This window comes from Tamandua tetradactyla, chromosome 7, assembly GCF_023851605.1.
Source record: "Tamandua tetradactyla isolate mTamTet1 chromosome 7, mTamTet1.pri, whole genome shotgun sequence".
In the NCBI taxonomy this organism is placed as follows: domain Eukaryota; kingdom Metazoa; phylum Chordata; class Mammalia; order Pilosa; family Myrmecophagidae; genus Tamandua; species Tamandua tetradactyla.
In genome coordinates this window covers 66,824,087-66,844,531 of record NC_135333.1, presented here as the reverse complement: position 1 = coordinate 66,844,531, position 20,445 = coordinate 66,824,087, and the positions used below count along the sequence as shown (strand labels likewise).

General features: G+C 41.2%; 1 protein-coding gene and 1 pseudogene across 9 annotated transcripts in view; one reads left to right on the top strand and one right to left on the bottom strand.

Moving 5' to 3' along the window:
- Nucleotides 1-15,902, bottom strand: part of DYRK4 (dual specificity tyrosine phosphorylation regulated kinase 4) — a 75,839-nt gene extending 59,937 nt beyond the window's left edge. For 6 of the 9 annotated variants that reach the window (XR_013179504.1, XR_013179505.1, XM_077169740.1 and 3 more), the window contains exons 1-3: nt 15,793-15,883; nt 15,277-15,507; nt 10,857-11,013 (exon numbers count right to left, since the gene is read on the bottom strand). Coding sequence is in view for 6 of the 9 variants with exons in the window: in XM_077169740.1 (XP_077025855.1) it covers nt 10,857-10,897 (41 nt within the window). In the remaining 3 variants the exon portion in view is untranslated. Of the gene's footprint in view, nt 1-10,856; nt 11,014-15,276; nt 15,508-15,792 lie in introns of all 9 variants that reach the window. The other 3 variants (XM_077169745.1, XM_077169742.1, XM_077169744.1) reach the window with 3 other exon arrangements.
- On the top strand, nt 12,388-13,294 carry LOC143689737 (E3 ubiquitin-protein ligase CHIP pseudogene; annotated as a pseudogene).
- Nucleotides 15,903-20,445: the final 4,543 nt, after the last annotated feature.

Genomic DNA, 20,445 nt, shown 5'->3' with positions numbered 1-20,445 from the left:
CTGGTTCTCTTGGTCACAAATTCTCTCAGTGATTTTTTGCCTAAAAATATTTTAATTTCTCCCTCATTTTTGAAGGACAATTTTGCTGGATATAGAATTCTTGGTTGGCAGTTTTTCTTTTTTAGTAATTTAAATATATCATCCCACTGTCTTCTTGCCTCCATGGTTTCTGCTGAGAAATCTACCCACAGTCTTACTGGGTTTCCCTTGTATGTGATGGATTGTTTTTCGCTTGCTGCTTTGAAGATCCTCTCTTTCTCTTTGATCTCTGACATTCTGACTAGTAAGTGTCTTGGAGAACGTCTATTTGGATCTATTCTCTTTGGGGTGCGTTGCACTTCTTGGATCTGTTATTTTAGGTCTTTCATAAGAGTTGGGAAATTTTCAGTGATAATTTCTTCCATTAGTTTTTCTCCTCCTTTTCCCTTCTCTTCTCCTTCCGGGACACCCACAACATGTATATTTGTGCACTTCATATTATCATTCAATTCCCTGAGCCCCTGCTCATATTTTCCCATTCTTTTCTCTATAGTTTCTGTTTCTTTTTGGATTTCAGATGTTCCATCCTCCAGTTCACTAATTCCAACCTCTGTCTCTTGAAATCTACCATTGTAGATTTCCATTGTTTTTTCATCTCTTCTACTGTATCTTTCATTCCCATAAGTTCTGTGATTTGTTTTTTCAGACTTTCCATTTCTTCTTTTTGTTCATTCCTTGCCTTCTTCATGTCCTCCCTCAATTCATTGATTTGGTTTTTGATGAGGTTTTCCATTTCTGTTCGTATATTCAGAATTAGTTGTTTCAGCTCCTGTATCTCATTTGAACTATTGGTTTGTTCCTTTGACTGGGCCATATCTTCAAATTTCCTGGTGTGATTTGTCATTTTTTGCTGGCGTCTGGACATTTAATTAACTTAGTTTATTCTGGAGATTGCTTTCACTTATCTTACCTAGGGTTTTCTTGCTAGATGAGTTTGTTGTCTATCTGTTCTCTGACCTTCAGTTCAGCTTTTTCTGGGCCTCTAGCTGAAGTTTTGTTTAACATAGGGTAATTTTTCAGTTCTTGTTTTCTTGTTTCTTGTCCTGCTTGTAAGGTGCCTTTTCCCTCCCCACCCTTAGGAGGGTCTACATAGGTATTACAGACTCCAGCCGGGTTTTCCCGGACTAAACTGGACTCCTTTCAGGGGGAAGGAGTCACCTGTGTCAGTTTTCCCTGAGGGTGAGACCCAACAGGTCGAAAGACTTTCCTGTGAAGTCTCTGGGCTCTGTTTTTCTTATCCTGCCAAGTATGTGGCGCTTGTCTGTCTGCGGGTCCCACCAGCAAAAGATGTTGTGACTCCTTTAACTTTGGAAGGCTCTCCCTGCTGGGGGGCATGGTGAAGACAGAGGAAAGGTTGTAGGCTGGTTTTAATGGCTTCAGATTGCCAAGCCCTGGGGTCTGAATTCCTTGAGAGAGGGATTCCACCTGAGTTGCGTTTCACCCCTCCCCTGGGGAAGGCTCAGGTGGGAGACAGCCCTAAAAGCAGCCTGTTTCTGCATATGCCTGGGGCAGTTGCAGCCTGTGTAATCTTGCCGCTGAATCCAGAGGCAGCCAAGCCTCCATAGAAACAGCCACAAAAGCCTCCGTTTCATCCCCTTTCCTCCTTTTCAGTTAGCCCAATAGGCAACCTCCGCCTTAACCAGTTTCGCCTGAGCTGGGGGCCTATTTTTAGTAGTCAGAATTTGTTTATTAATGCCACAATTGGTGTTTGGTTGGACTCAGTCCCTGTGTGTTAGAGTCTCTTTCCTTTGCCTCTGGGAAGCCACCTGTGGGGGAGGGGTGCCGGCCGCCGGCTGCCATGGCTTGGGGAACTCACTGTTCTGGAGACTCGCAGCCGGTCCAGCTGGTCCAGACTGGGGTACTCTGTGTGTTCGGTCACTATCGTGGCTCCAGGAGCTGTTCTGTACTGTTTCTGGTTATTTAGTAGTTGTTCTGAAGGACGAACTAAAACGCGCACATTGCTAAGCTGCCATCTTGGCCCCTCAGATCAACATTTAGTTTCTTAAGGAACCACCAAACTGTCTTCCTTAGCAGCTGCACCATTAAACATTCCCCCCAGCAGTGCACAAGTGTCCCTTTTTCTTCACATCCTCTCTGACATTTACAGTTCCCTGTTTGCTTAATAGCATCCATTCTTATAAGTGTGAGGTGGTATCTCATTGTAGTCTTGATCTGCATTTCCCTTATAGCCAATGAAAATGAACATCTCTTCATGTGCTCTTGAGCCATCAGTATTTGCTCTTCAGAAAAAATGCCTATTCCTTTCTTTAGCCCATTTTATAATTGGGTTGTTTGTTGTTTTGTTGTTCAGTTGTGTGATTTCTTTATACAGGATATCAAACCTTTGTCTGATGGGTGATTTCCAAATATTTTCTCCTATTGAGTTTGCAGTCTCTTCACCTTTTTGACAGTCTTTTGAGGTGCAGAAGCATTTGATTTTGAGGAGCTCCCATTTATCTATTTTTTCTTTTGTTGTTTGTACTTTGGGTGCAAGGTTTAAGAAGCTACCTCCTATTACTAGGTTTGAAGATGTTTCCTCACATTTTCTTCAAGAAGTTTTTTGGTACTACTTCTTATATTTAGTTGTTTGAGCCACTTTGAGTTAGTTTTTATATAGGGTGAAAGGTGGGGGTCCTCTTTCATTCTTTTGGCTATTGACATCCAGTTCTTCCTTGCCCATTTACTGAAAAGACTATTTTGTCCCAGTTCAGAGGATTTGGAGGCCTTGTCAAAAATCAGTTGACCATAGATTTGGAGGTCTATTTCTGCACTTCCGATTTTATTCCATTGGTAAATGCTTCTATCTTCTACCAGTACCATGCTGTTTTGACTATTGTGGATTTATAAAAAGTTTTAAAGTCAGGGAATGTTAATCCTCCCACTTTGTTCTTCTGTTTTAGGATGCTTTTAGCTATTTTGGGTCTCTTTCCCTTCCAGATGAATTTGGTAACTAGCTTTTCCAAGTCTTCAAAGAAGGTTGTTGGAATTTTTATTGGTACTGTGTTGAATCTGTAGATCAATTTGAGGAGAATTGACATCTTGACTATATTTAGCCTTCCTATCCATGAACAGGGAATGTCTTTCCACCTATTTAGATCTTCTTTGATTTCTTTTAGCAATGTTATGTAGTTTTCTGTGTACAAGTCCTTTACATCCGTAGTTAAGTTCATTCCTAAATACTTGATTCTTTTAATTGCTATTTTGAATGGATTTTTTCCCTTAATGCCTCAGCTAGGTCATTGCTTGTGGATTACTGATTTTTTGCACATTAGTTTTATATCCTGCCATCTTGCTGAATTTGTTTATTAACTCAAGTAACTTTGCTGGAGATTTCTCAGGATTTTCCAAGTACAGTATCACGTCATCTGCAAATAATGAAAGTTTTACTTCTTCCTTTCATTTGGATGTCTTTTATTTCTTTGTCCTGACTGATTGCTCTAGATAGAACTTCTAGCATAATGTTAAATAATAGTGGTGACAGTGGGCATCTTTGTCTTGTTCCTGATGTTAGGGGTAAAGCTTTCAGTCTTTCTCCATTGAATACGATGCTGGCTGTCGTTTTTTTCATTTATTCCCTTTACCATATTGAGGTAGTTACCTTTGATTCTGACCTTTTGAAGTGTTTGAATTTTGTTGAATGCTTTTTCAGCATCAATCGAGATGATTATGTGATTTTTCCCTTTTGATTTGTTAATGTGTTGTATGACATTAATTGATTTTCTTGCGTTGAACCATCCATGCATTCCTGGTATAAACCTCACTTGGTCATGGTGTATAATTCTTGTAATGTGTTGTTGGATTAGATTTGCTAATATTTTGTGGAGATTTTTTGCACCTATGTTCATTAGGGAGATTGGCCTGTAGTTTTCCTTTCTTATAGCATCTTTACCCAAGTTTTGTATTAAAATATTAGCTTCATAAAATGAGTTAGTTAGAGTTCCTTTTTCTTCAATTTTTTGGAAAAGTTTGAGGAGGATTGGTATTAGTTCTTTTTGGAATGTCTGATAAAATTCCCCTGTGAAGCCATCTGGTCCTAGGCTTTTCTTTGTTGGAAGATTTTTTATGACTGATTGAATCTTTTTACTTCTGATTGGTTTGTTGAGATCTTCTATTCCTGAGTCAATGTAGCTTGTTTGTGTGTTTCCAGGAATTTGTCCATTTCATCTAAGTTGTTTAGTTTGTTGGCATATGGTTATTCATAGTATCCTTTTATGATTTATTTCTTCAGGTTCTGTGGTAATGCACCCCTTCTCATTTCTGATTTTGTTTATTTGCATCCTTTTTCTTATTTTCTTTGTCAGTCTTGCTAGTGACCCATCAATTTTATTGATTTTCTCAAAGAACCAACTTTTGGTTTTATTGATTCTTTGTTCTCCCATTCATTTAACTCTGCTTTAATCTCTATCATTTCTTTCCTTCTATTTGCTTTGGGGTTAGTTTGTTGTTTTCTTAAGAGAAGGTATCTTCTTGTTGATGCCTTAATTTGGACATTTTCACAGCCTTAGAATTTTAACTTGTAATTTAATAAATCCCCGCATAAAAGCCAATCCATTTCTGGTATATTGCATTCCAGAAACTTTTGCAAACTGAAGCATCTTTCTAAGCAACTGGAGCTCTTTCCCCTATTCAACTTTGGCAGCTGTGTAGGTGTTCTAGTTTGCTAGCTGCTAGAATGTAATATACCAGAAATGGAATGGCTTTTAAAAGGGGCACTTAATAAGTTGCTAGTTTACAGTTCTAAGTCTGAGAAAATGTCCCAATTCAAACAAGTCTATAGAAATGTCCAATCTAAGGCATCCAGGGAAAGATACCTTGGTTCAAGAAGGTTGATGAAGTTCAGGGTTTCTCTCTCAAGTGAGAAGGCACATGGCAAACACAGTCAGGGTTTCTCTCTGGAAAGGGCTGAAAAGGCACATGGCAAAGATGGCCTCATCTGCTAGCTTTCTCTCCTGGCTTCCAGTTTCATGAAGCTCCCCAGGAGGCATTTTCCTTCTTCATCTCCAAAGGTCACTGGCTCATGGACTCTGTTTCGTGGTGCTGCAGCAGTCTCTGCTCTCTCCAAATCTCCCTCATTCTCAAAAATGTTTCCTATTTTATAGAACTTCAGAAACTAATCAAGACCCACCTAAATGGGTGGAGACACACCTCTACCTAATCCAGTTTAACAGCCACTCTTAATTAAATCACATCTCCAGGGTGATGATGCAATTATAGTTTCAAACATACAATACTGAATAGGGATTAGAAGAAATGACTGCCTTTACAAAATGGGATTAGGATTAAAACATGGCTTTTCTAGGGTACATACATCATTTCAAACCACCACTGTAAGTTAAGAGAAATAATCAATCCTAAAGAAAATTTTGAGGAATATTGGAGTCTAGTCTCAGTGCTGCCACCAAATAGCTGTAATGATTATCAAAATCACTTGTCTTCTTTTTGCTCAGTCTCCTCATTTGTAAAATGAGAAGACTGCACTAGATGACATCTACAGCCCCTTCCAATTCTAAGTTTCTTTGATTCTAATTCTATAAAAATACTATCAGACTGAAAAAAATCATTCTGGTGGGCGGGCCGCGGTGGCTCAGCGGGCAAAGTGCTTGCCTGCCATGCCGGAGGACCTCGGTTCGATTCCCGGCCCCAGCCCATGTAAAAAAAAAAAACAAACAAACAAACAAAATACAATAAAACAAGAAAATGTTTAAAGATGTTTCCCTTTCTTCCTCCCTTCCTTCCTTCTCTCTCTGTCTTTCCTTCCCTTCCTCCCTAAAAAAAAAAAAAAAAAAAAAAAAAAAATCATTCTGGTGTGACTTCTTCAATAATTTCCCTCCTTGGATAATTCTGTGCAAATCAACAGCTCTGGTTTGTGCTTTTTTTATGCATTCAATTTGACATCATCCATGCGTAAAGGTTTGCAAATGCCACTTTTTATCCTCAAAATATACAGTGAATTACATAGAATAGGAATTTAAATATTTTGTTTGTACTGCATTGCATAAAGGATTAAAGATCACTAATAGATTTAGCCCAGAGCTAGAGTGAATTTTAAAACTTCCCCTTGCTAATTATCTTGCATGTAGATCATTTTCCCTACCTCTGCAACTGACACACCAATCTTTCCTTTGGATTTCAGCAGCGTTTTTGTCTATGAAGCTCATTTTGTCACTTGGTCAACAGTTTTAGTGTTACCCAATTATCTCAGATGTATATATTTTTTGTCTCCTCTTCATGGTGAGTCTCTTGGGGGCAGGGATAGTGAACTTGCATTTTTTTCTATATTCCTCATGGGGCAAGTTCTTGGTACTAATTTGCTGAAGGAAGAGAAATCTGAAATGGTTCCGATCAATTCACTGAAATTTTTCAAGCTGTATCTGTGTGCCAGGAACTATGTTAAGTCTGAGGGATTCAAAGATAAATAAGACAGAATCCTTGCTCTCAAGGAGTATAACATCTGATGGCAAGACAGACTCACAAATACCATTGCTAGTATTATTGTGATGTATTGTATTTTACACGCTTGCATTGTCTGTGTATATGCTACTTCACTGTTCAGAAAGGAAACAGAGCATTTGAGACTTACCTGCTTTGATTTCAGTGTTTCTGTTGTCATGGCTTGATCTTTTTTATGCATTGAGGACTGCATTTGGGGCAGAAATTGGCAACAGTATATGACTTGAGGGGACTCTACAAGCTTTTCTCTGAACAAGAGATAATGTATTTAAATTACACTCATTTTTCTTTCAATAATTTAAATATATCATCCCACTGTCTTCTCGCCTCCATGGTTTCTGCTGAGAAATCTACGCATAGTCTTATTGGGCTTCCCTTGTATGTGGTGGTTTGCTTTTCTCTTGCTGCTTTCAGGATTCTCTCTTTCTCTTTGACCTCTGACATTCTGATTAGTAAGTGTCTTGGCGTATGTCTATTTGGATCTATTCTGTTTGGGGTATGCTGCCCTTCTTGGATCTGTAATTTTAAGTCTTTCATAAGAGTTGGGAAATTTTCAGTGATAATTTCCTCCATTAGTTTTTCTTCTCTTTTTCCCTTCTCTTCTCCTTCTGGGATACCTACAACACGTATATGCCTGCACTTCATGTTGTCTCTCAATTCCCTGAGTCCCTGGTCATATCTTTCCATTTTTTCCCTATATTTTCTTTTGCTTGTTGTATTTCAGATGTTCTGTCATCCAGTTCACTAATCCTATGTTCTGCCTCTCGAAATCTACCATTGTAGGTTTCCATTGTTTTTTTCATCTCTTCTACCATGACTTTCATTCCCATAAGTTCTGTGATTTGTTTTTTCAGACTTTTGATTTCTTCTTTTTGTTCATTCCTTGCCTTCTTTATATCCTCCCTCAATTCATTGATTTGGTTTTTGATGAGGTTTTCCATGTCTGTTCATATATTCTGAATTAATTGTTTCATCTCCTGTATCTCATTTGAAGTGTTGGTTTGTTCCTTTGACTGGGCCATATCTTCAATTTTCCTAGTGTTATTTGTTATTTTTTGCTGGTGTCTAGGGATTTTTACCTTAATTAGTTTATTCTGGAGATTGCTTTCACTTCTTTTAGTTAGGGTTTTCTTGCTGGGTGAATTCATTGTCTATCTGTTCTTTGACATTCAGTTTAGCTTTATCTGGACCTCTTGCTTAGGTTTTGTTTAACAGAGGAGAATTTTTCAGTTCTTGTTTTCTTGTTTCTTACCCTGCTTGTATGGTGCCTTTTTTCCCCCCACCCTTAGGAAATTGCACTCACTTTCGCAAAAGAGAACTCCTTGGATCCTCCACATACACTCCTTGAAATTCTTAATGGTCCACTGACTCACAGACTTTATCAAGAGTTGGAAGAGGTCTTAAGGCCATCTTGTCCATTTTCCCACCCCAGGCAGGAATCCTCTCTCCAACAAAAACTCAGGCTCTGCTGAATGTTTCACCATTTTCAAGTCAATCTATGTCACACCCAACTCTTTTTTTTTTTTTTGAACATATGCGTGGTGTTCAATAAATTCTTACTGGAAAAATAAATTATATCAAGCTGGTATCCTCCTGATCCAGTTTGAAAATATTATGTACCCCAGAAGAGCCATTTTTTTTCAGCTTTCAGCAAGTTTTTAATTCCTTATTTTGTCTTATACATAGTAAAGGCTTCTATTAACCAAATGTCTTATCTCTTTTATCTTGCCAAATGAGAATTTTCATTACACTGAAAGTTAGAAGGCTCTTTCTCCCTTCATAAATACACAGTAGAAATGCACATATAAACTTCAAGACATAAATTCAATGACTCCAAATTCTTTTACAGCATATAAACAAGATTTAATCCAAGGGAATACTTTTTCAGGACTGATCTCCCAAACTATGTCCAAATTATCCAAGATAAAGTCCTGTATTCCACAAATACATTTCAGGTTATGATTTCTAAATTCAATGATTACACACTTTATGGGAAACCAGCTCATGTTTTTTAAAATTGTATAATTGTTTTGACACCTTGCCCACCCTATCCCCTATACTTACTCTCTTAAAATGACAAGGAAAAGCCAAATAACCACAGGTATAATGTGTTTTACCCTATCAGTTCCTATTCTCATCACCCAATATTCCTCTGAAATACCAGACAGATGAGACAGTGGCCAACAGTACATTTCAGACCTTGCAGAGTTTAACAGTTTAGGTTCTCTGACTACTGTATTGCAGTGGCACTTGTTCAGAACTGGTACCTCCCCACACTGGAACTAAATGTACCAGTGAAAAAAGCTTTTTCCCCTTCAAGGGGAAGAAGGAAAATCATTCCTCAAAACCCAGCATTATCTGGCTGGGAGTTCTTTCCTCCTGTCCCATGTCGTCAGGCTCATGTTTTCATTTGTTTGTTTGATTTTTGCAGTGGAGCAAGAGACCAAAACCGAGACTGAGTTACAAGAAACAAGACAGTGATGGCTATAAAGGGAGTGATGAGGAACAATTCCTTTACCCCCAAATCTGATGCAGTTGCTTCACAGAAAAAAAAAATAACAAATCCACAAATTACAATAGCTAAATTTACAAAATCCATTCATCCAAGGGTGGTGGAAGGTAGGAAGGGGAGGTAGGAGGGTAAATGGCACAGGAAGAAAAACAAAGTTTTCAAATCAATACAGGCAGAGGGACTGGTAAATGCTAGAAAATAGCTGCAGAAAAAAACTGTGGTCCTTTCAGACTCATGGTGGTTTTAAAAATCCACATACTGGTGTCAGGAGAGTTTAGCTTACGTGCACAAGAGACAAAAATTCCAGTTCCTCAGAGAGAAGAGGATATGGAGAGGGCCCTTGGCAGAGTGGGTCCTGCCCTCCCTGGTTAGGGGAAGTGAACAGGGTAAAGATATGCCACAGCCTCCTAATTCCACCCACCCCCTCCGGATGGCAGGAGATTCAGTAGCCTGCAGCAGCCTTCAATTTGGCAGGCGATGGATGTGGTGAGGAGAACTTCTCTGCAGAGGTTGAGCTACTCAGGGCAGACTGCAGATAGACTGTCTTGTGGAAGATTCTATAAAAGCCACATTTTAAGCCTGACCCAATCTTGTGGGAGCAACCATTTCTTTCAATCCTGATTCAGTACTGTAGGTTGGAAACTTCTGATTATATGATCTCCACAGAGATGTGACATACCCAATTGTGGGTGTGGCTTTTTGTTTAGATGGAAATGTAACTCTGCTTATTCAGAGTGGGTCTTGATTAGTTTACCAGAGTCCCTAAAAGGAGGAAACATTTTGGAGAGAGCTTAGAAACAACAGAGGCGACAGAGAGAGCAGAGACATGGATGTTTGGAGATGCTTAGAGCCCAGTAGATGTTGTCATGCACCTTCCCATGAGAAGTTAAACAAGCCAGAACCTGGAGAGAGCCAAGGGAAGCCAAGAGATGAAAGCCAGCCCCAGGATAGCAAAATGAGGAAACCCCATGGGAACAGAGGCTGAAAGCAATGGAGCCCAGGAATGAGCAACCAGCAAATGCCAGCCACATGCCTTCCCAGCTGACAGAGGTATCCTAGACCAATTGACCTTTCTCAAGTGAAGGTAACCTCTTGCTGGTGCCTTAATTTGGACACTTTCACGTCCTTAGAACTGTAAACTTGTAACTTATTAAATCTCCCTTCTTAAAAGCTGTTCCGATTCTGGTATATTGCATTCTGGCAGCTTCCAAACTAACACATATCCCCTGATCCTTATTATCCTCTTCAGAGCAACAAAAAACAAACCTACCCTTTTTTCTTGAATACTCAAAACAGTGGCATTTTTTTTTGCACTTAATCATTAGCAGGTACCCTGCCATTTTTTCTCTAACTACTCATGTAATAAAGCATCCAGGCATGATGGAAAGCCTGTATCTTGGTTGTCCCTATTTTCTGGTTTATGTTACCTCTTAAAGTGGCTACAGTTTTCTAGAGTCTAGATTATGTTGGACCAATGCTAGGTCAGACAGCAAGACCTTTACATCCTTTGATCTTTCCTGTAGTTTGATTTATTCAGCCTAGACTAGTATCTACTCTTTTTAGCTGTCACAACACAAGCATGCTGGATTTGGAGCTAGCTGAACTCAGTAACCTTCCCAGCTCTTGCGTCTTCCACAAGTGTGAGAAGCATGCATTCTGGTCAAGTTGTCAAAAGTATTGAGCTGGAGAGCCCTGCCCCTTAAGATGGTGGAGTGAAATGCTTCAGGGGTCCATCCCCCCATAAAAACTTTGAACAACCAGCAAGAACCAGCAGAAGCATCTTTCTCAAAGCTCCAGAAAACAGTTAAAAGACTGCAGTAATAAAGAAAATGTCAAATCAAGGAAAAAAGCCTACTTAAAAGCAGTAGGATGGAGCTTCCATAATTGATGACACATCTTTGTCCAGGAGGGTCATGCATTCTAACTCCATGTGGAAAGGACATGGAACTTGCATTGGAGACCCTCCCAGACCTCATCTTGTGTGTCTCTCCTTTTTGCTTCTTCTTATTTTACTACAAAAAAAATATAGATACATTGTTGGATGGTGTGCATTTCCTGGACTGATTACACCATAAAAAGCTCTCAGGATCCTCAACTGATATTAAAATTAAAAAATAGGATCTCATGGTATCCTGGTTGGCCCTTCCCCACCCCTTACTGACTCTCTGTGAGCCAGCCCACGCTCCCAGTGAGGATCTCTGCTCCCAGTTCTGGAGGGAACAGAGTAACCCTCATGCCAATACTGGGAACATGTGTCTGGCCCAATCTTTCAGGTGGGGCCTAAGGAACCTGATGTCCCAGAACTTGCCCTACAAGTAGAAGGCAGTTCACAGAGGTCTCCTACAGAATGCTATGGGAGAGCAGTCAAGTTGTGCTGCCTGGAGCAAGAGATTGTTGATTGTTGGACACACAGTACAGTGCCCAGAACCCTGAACAAATTATTTCCTAGGAAGAGGGAAGAGGGGACCTCTGGAACTGTGTGAAAGGGGCAATTCCTTGAGCCACAGGCATATACCCAAGACAAGGATACATGCACAGAAAGGATCAGTTTGGCCTGGAGCTATTCTGTAAACTCATTGTATGAATAAGCCCTGAAGAAGAATACTTGCACAGGTCAAATGCAAAGAATGGGAAAAATGTTTGCTTCCGTTTTTCCTTCCTTTCTTCCTTTCTTTCTTTCCTCCCTTCTTTCCTTCCTTCCCTCCTTCCCTCCCTCCCTCCCTCCTTCCTTCCTTCCTTCTTTTATTTTTTAATTCTCCTGGAGTTCAAGGAAATCTCTCTCCCAACACTAGCTGGATATACACTTAAGGAACAGATGCCTCAAAGTCTAAATTCCAGTGATAATACATTAAAATATCAAAATGACCAGGTTTCAACAATAGGTTGCAAAACATGTAAAGAAAGAGGAAATGATGGCCCAGGCAAAGGAGAAGATTAAAGCACTAAAAACCATCAATGAGGAAGATGAGACCTGGGACATAACAGACAAAGACTTAAAAAAAAAAAAAAGGTCCTAAATATGTTTGGAGAGCTATAAGCCAACAAACTAAAGGAAACCAGGAAAACAAAAGATGAACATGAAGAGATATCAGTAGGAAGATGGAAATTATGAAAAGGAACCAAAGAACTGAAGATCACATAACATAAATTTTAAAGTCTCCAATAGCAGAGTGGAGCTGGCAGAAGAAAGAATTAGGGAACTTGAAGATAAGACTACTGAAATTATTCAGTTTGAGGAGCAGAAAAAAAAGAAGGAAAGTGAATAGGGTGGCTTGCTGGACCCAGCCTGAGTGGATCGCAGACTCCAGCAGGACATTGAGCTGTGGGCACAGGGCAGGCCAGGTGAAGAGCCTGGGAGCAGAGCTCAGGCTGGGCCACACAGCGCCATGAAGGGCATGGGGGAAAAGGAGGGCAGCACATAGCTGGGTAGTGGGAGGTCCGAGAAGTGCCCAAGTGTGTAGGAGCTCAAGGAGCAAGGTAACTGGCTCTTTGTGGGCTGCAAGTACCTGGAGGCATCAGCCTGCTATCACTGTCTATCATATGGAGCCCCCTGGTGGATGTATATTATACCAAACAGGCACTGTGCTACCTGAAAGTAAAGCAGCTCGAGCAGGCCCTGGCCGACTGCTGGTATGCCCTGGAGCTAGACAGGTAGTCTGTGAAGATGCACTTCTTCCTGAGTCAGCACCACCTGGAGATGGAGAGCTATGACAAAGCCATCACAAAACTGCGTACAACCTAGTGTACAACCTAGCCAAGGAGGAGCAGCTCAACTTTCGGGACAATGTTCCCAGCACTCTGTGCATTGCCAAGAAGAAGCACTGGAACAGCATGGAGAAGTGGTAGATCCACCAGTAGAAAGAGCTGCACTCATACCTGATGTGCCTCTTCATGGCTGAGCATGAGAGGGAGCTGGAAGAATGTCAGCGGAACCATGAGGGTGACAAGGATGATGGCCACATCCAGGCCCAGCAGGCCTGCACTGAGGCTAAGCACAACAATACTTGGCAGACATGGACGAGCTTTTCCTACAGGTGGATGAGAAGACAAAGAAGTGTAACATCCCTGACTACCTGTGTGGCAAGATCGACTTTGAGCTTATGCAGGAGCTATGCATCATGCCAAGAGGCATCACCTATGGCCGCAAGACATTGAGGAGCATCTGCAACGTGTGGGCTACTTTAATGCTGTGACCTAGAGTCCCCTGACCTAGGAACAGCTCATCCCCAACCTGGCATGAAGGATGTCATCCATGCATTTGTCTCTGAGAATGGCTGGGTGGAGGACTACTGAGGGAAGCCCAGTCCAGGGCCATATCCCTGATACTGTACACTGGCCCAGGACCCGGGCCCCAGCCTCTGTACATAGTTTGTGTCTCTGGAGCCCCACCACTCACCCCCACCAACTGTTGTGCTATCTGGACTGTTCACACTCAGCTGGGGCATAAAGCCTCCACCATCCCCCTCAGGCCCAAAACAGCAGGTAAGGGTGGGTTGGGCTAGGGCCACCACCACCACCACAGCCCTGGAATAAAGTCTGTGAGCACTAAAAAAAAAAAAAAAAAAAAAAAAAAGTGAAAAGTCCTGAGGAACCTGTAGGACACCATCAAGCATATCAATATATACATTCTGGGAGTCCTAGAAGGAGAAGAAAGAGACAAAAGGGCAGAAAGATTATTTAAATAAATAATGGCTGACAACTTGCCAAATTTAATGAAGACATGAGTATATACATCCAAGATACTCAACAACTCCAAATGGGATAAATTCAAATAGGCCCATGCCATAGCATATTATAATCAAACTATCAAATGACAGAGATAAAGGGAGATTTCTGAAAGCTGCAAGAGAAAAGCAAATTTCACATATTAGGGAACCTCAATAAGATTAAATGCCAATTTATCATTGGAAAACATGGAGGCAAGAAAGTAGCCGAATGAAAACATGGAGGCAAGAAAGCAGCCGGATGACACACTTGAAGTGCTAAAAGCTAAAAGCAGAAAATATGAAACAATATGCGAAGTCGTAGAGATGGAAATTAGAGTTCAGGTTGCCAAGGGCAGGGGCCAGGGGGAATGGGGAGTCAGTGCATAACGGGTATAGGGTTTCTGTTTGGGGAGATGGGAAAGATTTAGTAACGGAAGTTGGTAAGGGTAATGCAATATTGTGAATGGGATGAATCCCATTGAATGGTTTGCTTCGTAGTAACTGAGATGGGAAAGTTTATGCTGTATTTATGTTTCCAAATGATGAGAAAGTTTATGTTGTGTATATGTTCCCACAAAATTTTTTTTTAAAGGAAAAGCACCTAAATGACAATGACAACTAAACGTAATACATGATCCTGAATGGTATCTACTGAGGGAGGAGAAACAGCTTAAAGGGACATTATTAGGATATATGCAAAAATTGGAACATAGACTGTAAGCTTTCTATCAATGTTAAATTTCTTGTGTTATGTAAGTGAATACCCTTTTTCTTAGAAAGTGTACATAGTGGTAATAAGTATTCAAGGAGCGTGATATATACAACCTATGCCCAAGTATCCAGTAAATGGACTGATAAATAGAAAGATAGAAGAATAGATAGGTAGATGGATAGAATGATACAGCAAATGTGGCAAATATTTAAACTGGTGTATCTGGATATCTGGTGTCTGGAGGGAATGTTGGAGTTCTCTCTGTGGGGTATATACTATTTTTGTAACTGTCCTGTAAGTTTGAGAGTATGACAAAATTAAAAGTTTTAAAAATATTGAGTTGGGGAGGAACTAAGACCAAGGAAGTGTAGTTACTGCTGGAGACTCCCTCAGGTTTATCAGTATCCTTTTGATAAGGACTAAAATAGGAGGGGGAAATGGGGTTTAAGTCACAGAACCAATCAGGCATAAAAGACATCTTTTGAACTTCTAAATTTTACATAACTACCACATGCATATGATTAAATCGCTTCAGCATTACTGGCTACAAAATGTGCTTTCAACATTTTGAATGTTTCAATTTAAATGGCCTTGTACATTTGCCAAGTCTCCACTTAAACCCAAACAGCTAAGCTTGATGACCATGTCAGATATTTAAAACATAAGTTACTAAAGCCCCGAATGGGCTGATGGACATTTTAAACATAGCAAGTACCACAAATTAACTACAAATGTTTAAGATTTAAAATTTTTCAATTGTTTGTCCTCTTTTTAAGGAAAAATTGCGAATATCGAGAATTACCCTAGAGTGGGAGAAAGTAGCACCCTGCAAGGAACTTTGTATGAGTCACACATACCTTCCGGCTCTTGGGCTATGGGCTTGGGTGCTGCTTGGGGGCTACCGGCACAGGCATATGGTGTGTGTGCTTAGTATCCGGCAGCTCCTCATTAACGTAGCTACCAAGAGGATGTGCAGTGACAATAACCGGAGCGGGATAGCCTTGCGCCCCACGGTGTTGGAATTGGGGCTGGAAGCACAGTTTCAGGGTAGGTTCTAGGAGTTTCCTAAAATCCATGGCTTCGCACCCCTAACAGAAAAGTATATTGAAATTGGGTTTTGTCAATGCAGCTGTTCAGAGCAAGATATAAAATTGTTCTTTCCTTCTCTTCCCGAGACCCTGACAGATATTCTCTTCATATCCACACTCTCACCTCTACATTTCTGCACTCTAGATAAACATTTCATCCTCTCCTCCCCTACGCCCGCCACCTTTGTCCCAGAGAGGCTTCGCCCCCATGAAGGGCTGGGCCCACCCATTTGGCTCAATTTGCAGCGAACGGCTTGCGAGCCCCTCTATCTCCCTCGCCCTTACTTTGTTCCGGTGAGGGTAGGCCGTGGGAGGAGCTGCATTAGGCTGGCGCAAACTGCCGCTGCAGCGGGTGGGTTAATAACCTGGCGGGGAGAGCCAAGGGGAGGACAACACCCTCCCTTCCGTTGCTATAGAAACTATTCCCCGCCCTTTTTGTGACTCCGAAGCTGAAAAGGCTCACTTAGCCCCTGGTCCAGTCCCAGTTGTCAGCCCAGGGAACACATCTCCATTCCTCCTATTCCCATTCTCTTAACCCCAATTCTTTTGAAGTATAGCGGGAGAGCTCAGCTAAATCCTGAGGGTAAGATGAATGTTGACTGAGCAGTCCAGAAATGTACAATTATCTTTCCTTACCCTCCTCCTCTTCTAAAAAGTATGTGGCCATCAGGCACATGATAAATGCTCTGTATATATTTATTCATCCAACAATCATTTTTTTGAGCACCTATTCTGTGCTAGGTGTAAGAAAAGTTATCGAATGAGAGTAGCTTGACCCGGAGAAGTTCAGACTGGTGACGGGTGGGAACATTCAAATACAGCTTTGTGAAGGAGCTGAGATTAGTCTTCAAGTAGGGGTTAGCTATACAAAGAAGGCAAATAATAGGTATGAAGGGACAGAGCCATGAGGAAACAAGGTACCCGCTGGTGGCAGCACTCAGTTTGGTATGGCTGGGGTCAGAGGTGCACATGGGCAGCATGAGACAAGGTTGAAGAAGCTGGCAGGGGTTACTCAGATCGCAAAGTAGCTTATGAACTAAACCCACTAAAATGTGTATATATATATATATATATATATATATATATATATATATATGGATTTTAAGCAGGTATTCATGTCAGATTTTATTTAAGAAAACTCACTCTGGCAATAAAGTTATGGGCAGCAGACCACAGTAGGTTAAGAATCAAAGCAAGAACTGTTAAAAGTAGTAAGTGATGATGTTTCAGAGTAAAGGATGGCAATTGGAAGGAAACAGTTTTGAGAACTTCAGGAAATGGTGCCCGAGTTGATGGTAGTACTAACTGAAGATATAGGGGGGGAAAGGTTGGGGGAGGGGAGATGTTGTTGAACTTAGTGACCTACGACATCTGTTCTAGTTTGCTAGCTGCTGGAATGCAATATATCAGAAATGGAATGGCTTTTAAAAGGGAGAATTTAATGAGTTGCAAGTTTACAGTTCTAAGGCCGAGAAAATGTCCCAGTTCAAACAAGTCTATAGAAATGTCCAATCAAAGGCATCCAGGGAAAAGATACCTTGGTTCAAGAAGGCCGATGAAGTTCAGGGTCTCTCTCTCAAGTGAGACGGCACATGGCGAACACAGTCAGGGCTTCTCTCTCGGCTGGAAGGGCACATGGCAGACACGGCGTCATCTGCTAGCTTTCTCTCCTGGCTTCTGGTTTCATGAAGCTCCCCGGGAGGCGTTTTCCTTCTTCATCTCCAATGGACTCTCCACTTTGTGGTGCTGCAGCATTCTCTGCTCTCTCTGAGTCTCTCTGAATCTCTCATTCTCCTTTTATAGGACTTCAGAAACTAATCAAGACCCACTCAAATGGGTGGAGACATGTCATCCCCTAATCCAATTTAACAACCATTCTTAACTAAATCACATCAACCAGGGAGATGATCTCATTACAGTTTCAAACATACAGTATTGAATAGAGATTATTCTACCTTTATATTAAAACATGGCTTTTCTTAGGGGGCATACTTCCTTTCAAACCAGCACATTCCACCCTCTGGCCCCTAAAAAAGACATGTTTTTCCCATATACAAAATACATTAACTTCATAACAATATCAGAAACCTTAAACCTTTCAGTAGCAATACAATGAAGTACAAAATTAGAGACAGTATAAAATCTCATCAAGTCAGTTACAGGCATGGTCTCTCCTAAGGCAAAATTCTCTCCATTTGCTCTGGACCTTTGAAAACTCACAACAAGTTATTTGCTGCCAACATACAAAGGAGGAACATTCATAGGATACATAGACACATTTCCTTAGGGAGGAAAGAATACAGGAGTCACTTGACCCATACCGTTTTGAAAACCTGCAGGGCAAAGTCCATTAGATTTCAAAGTCTAAGAGTCATTTATCCTCAGGGCTTTAGAAAGCGGCAGTCCCACCCTTTTCAAATGCCTACGCCTGCCTCTCTCTGAATGCAACCTTGGGGGATATTGGGGAGACCACCTTTCTCTCGGCTCCACCCTCTCCAAGCATCGGGGCCGCACCCGGGTTCTCTGCCATCTCCAGGGCACACACTCAACCCCTCCGTGTGGTGGCAGCCAGGCTCTCCCCCAACCCCAAGAAACGTGCTTCACCTTCTCCAAGGTCTGAAGTGGCATGACTCTTCCACTGCAACGAGGTGAAAGGCCCATTCTCTGCCTTTGGGGCAAACTCACCCTCTCCACGGGCTTGGGTGGGTCCACTCTCCTGGCCTGAGGCTTCTTGACTTCAGACCTCAGTCTCCATGGCTTTGCTTCTGAAGTTATTTTTCCTCCAATGGGTCCCTTCTCTGAACCCCTCAGTCCAGACTGGCAGCAGCTCAGTTTATACAGGTCCCACAGCACTCTCGTTGGCTTTCTATGCAGTAGCCTTGGATCATGCCCATCAGACATAAGGAGTTTCCACAAATCCTTCCTGGATAACTCCATGCCTGATCCTAACTTTCTCTGAAATGGCTGACTGGTTTCACATTTGGTTAAATTCTCACACAGGGCTCTATTCTCTGGGGTCTCCTTTCCTGGAAGCCCAGAATTTTCTAGGATATCAATTTCTGGTTTCTTTGTACCCAAGAGTTCACTTTTCAGTTTATCTCTTTCCTGTCGCATTTCACTATAAGCTGCAAGGAGAAACCAGGCTGCACTTTCCACATTTAATTTGGAGATCTCTTCTGCTAAATATCCAAGTTCATGGCTTTTAAAATCTGCCTTCCCGCCAAAACTACCAGTCAATTTTGCCAGATTATTTGCCATTTTAAAACAAGGATCGCCTTCCTTCCAGTCTACAATAACACGGACCTCATTTCTGTCTAAGGCCCCATCAGAAGTGTCTTTAGAGTCCACATTTCTACCAACAGTCTCTCCAAAGCATTCTAGGCCTTCTCTATCAAGCTTCTCACAACTCTTCCAGAATCTTCCCCATATCCATTTAAAAAGCCGTTCCAACATGTTTGGTATTTGCAAACTGCAGCAGCAGCACCCCACTCCCGGTACCAAAATCTGTTCTAGTTTGCTAGCTGCTGGAATGCAATATATCAGAAATGGAATGGCTTTTAAAAGGGAGAATTTAATGAGTTGCAAGTTTACAGTTCTAAGGCCGAGAAAATGTCCCAGTTCAAACAAGTCTATAGAAATGTCCAATCAAAGGCATCCAGGGAAAAGATACCTTGGTTCAAGAAGGCCGATGAAGTTCAGGGTCTCTCTCTCAAGTGAGACGGCACATGGCGAACACAGTCAGGGCTTCTCTCTCGGCTGGAAGGGCACATGGCAGACACGGCGTCATCTGCTAGCTTTCTCTCCTGGCTTCTGGTTTCATGAAGCTCCCCGGGAGGCGTTTTCCTTCTTCATCTCCAATGGACTCTCCACTTTGTGGTGCTGCAGCATTCTCTGCTCTCTCTGAGTCTCTCTGAATCTCTCATTCTCCTTTTATAGGACTTCAGAAACTAATCAAGACCCACTCAAATGGGTGGAGACATGTCATCCCCTAATCCAATTTAACAACCATTCTTAACTAAATCACATCAACCAGGGAGATGATCTCATTACAGTTTCAAACATACAGTATTGAATAGAGATTATTCTACCTTTATATTAAAACATGGCTTTTCTTAGGGGGCATACTTCCTTTCAAACCAGCACAACATCCCAGTCAGTTGACCAGGCAGCAGGTCTTGCATCAACAGCAGGGTCTGGGGTAAAGGTCCTGAGTGGGTAGCGATAGCCCCATAGTTGACCACTGGAGTTTGGAGTTACCTAAGCTTGAAAAATAAAGGGTAGGGAGACAAGAATGACACCCCAAGGGAAAAGACATTGTGGTGGGGGGTTAGTAAGCTGCAAAATAATAAATGTAGGTAGGGAATTGAGGAGAAAATTACAAAAAGAATGTCATATGAGTCAAGGAAATAGTATTCTAAGCAGGGTATGACTTGGCTCTATAAGAGAGGCAAGAAAATATACCTTGGATTTAGCAACATTAGTGATTTCAGCAAGGCTTGAAACAGAAACTATTAATATGAATATCATGGAGAAAATGGGTTTATCTAATTGCTGCTAGATGATCAGGCTATGACAATCAATACCTAACATGGAGTAGGCTCTTAAATGTTTATCATCAAACTATACCATATAGGGTACCTCAATGCCACATAACCGGTCAATATATTTTTAAAAAGCCAGATGAGTAAAAACATATGGATTAAAAATAAATAAATAATAGGGGCAACAAATGTTAAAATAAGTTAGTAGATTGAAATGCTAGTGATCAATGAAAGGGAGGGGTAAGGGGTATGATATGTATGAATTTTTTTCTGTTTTCTTTTTATTTCTTTTTCTGAATTGATGCATATATTCTGGGAAATGATCATGATGATGAATATACAACTATGTGATGAGAAAAATTAATTTAAAAAATGTAGATGGGCATTGTTTCTAATG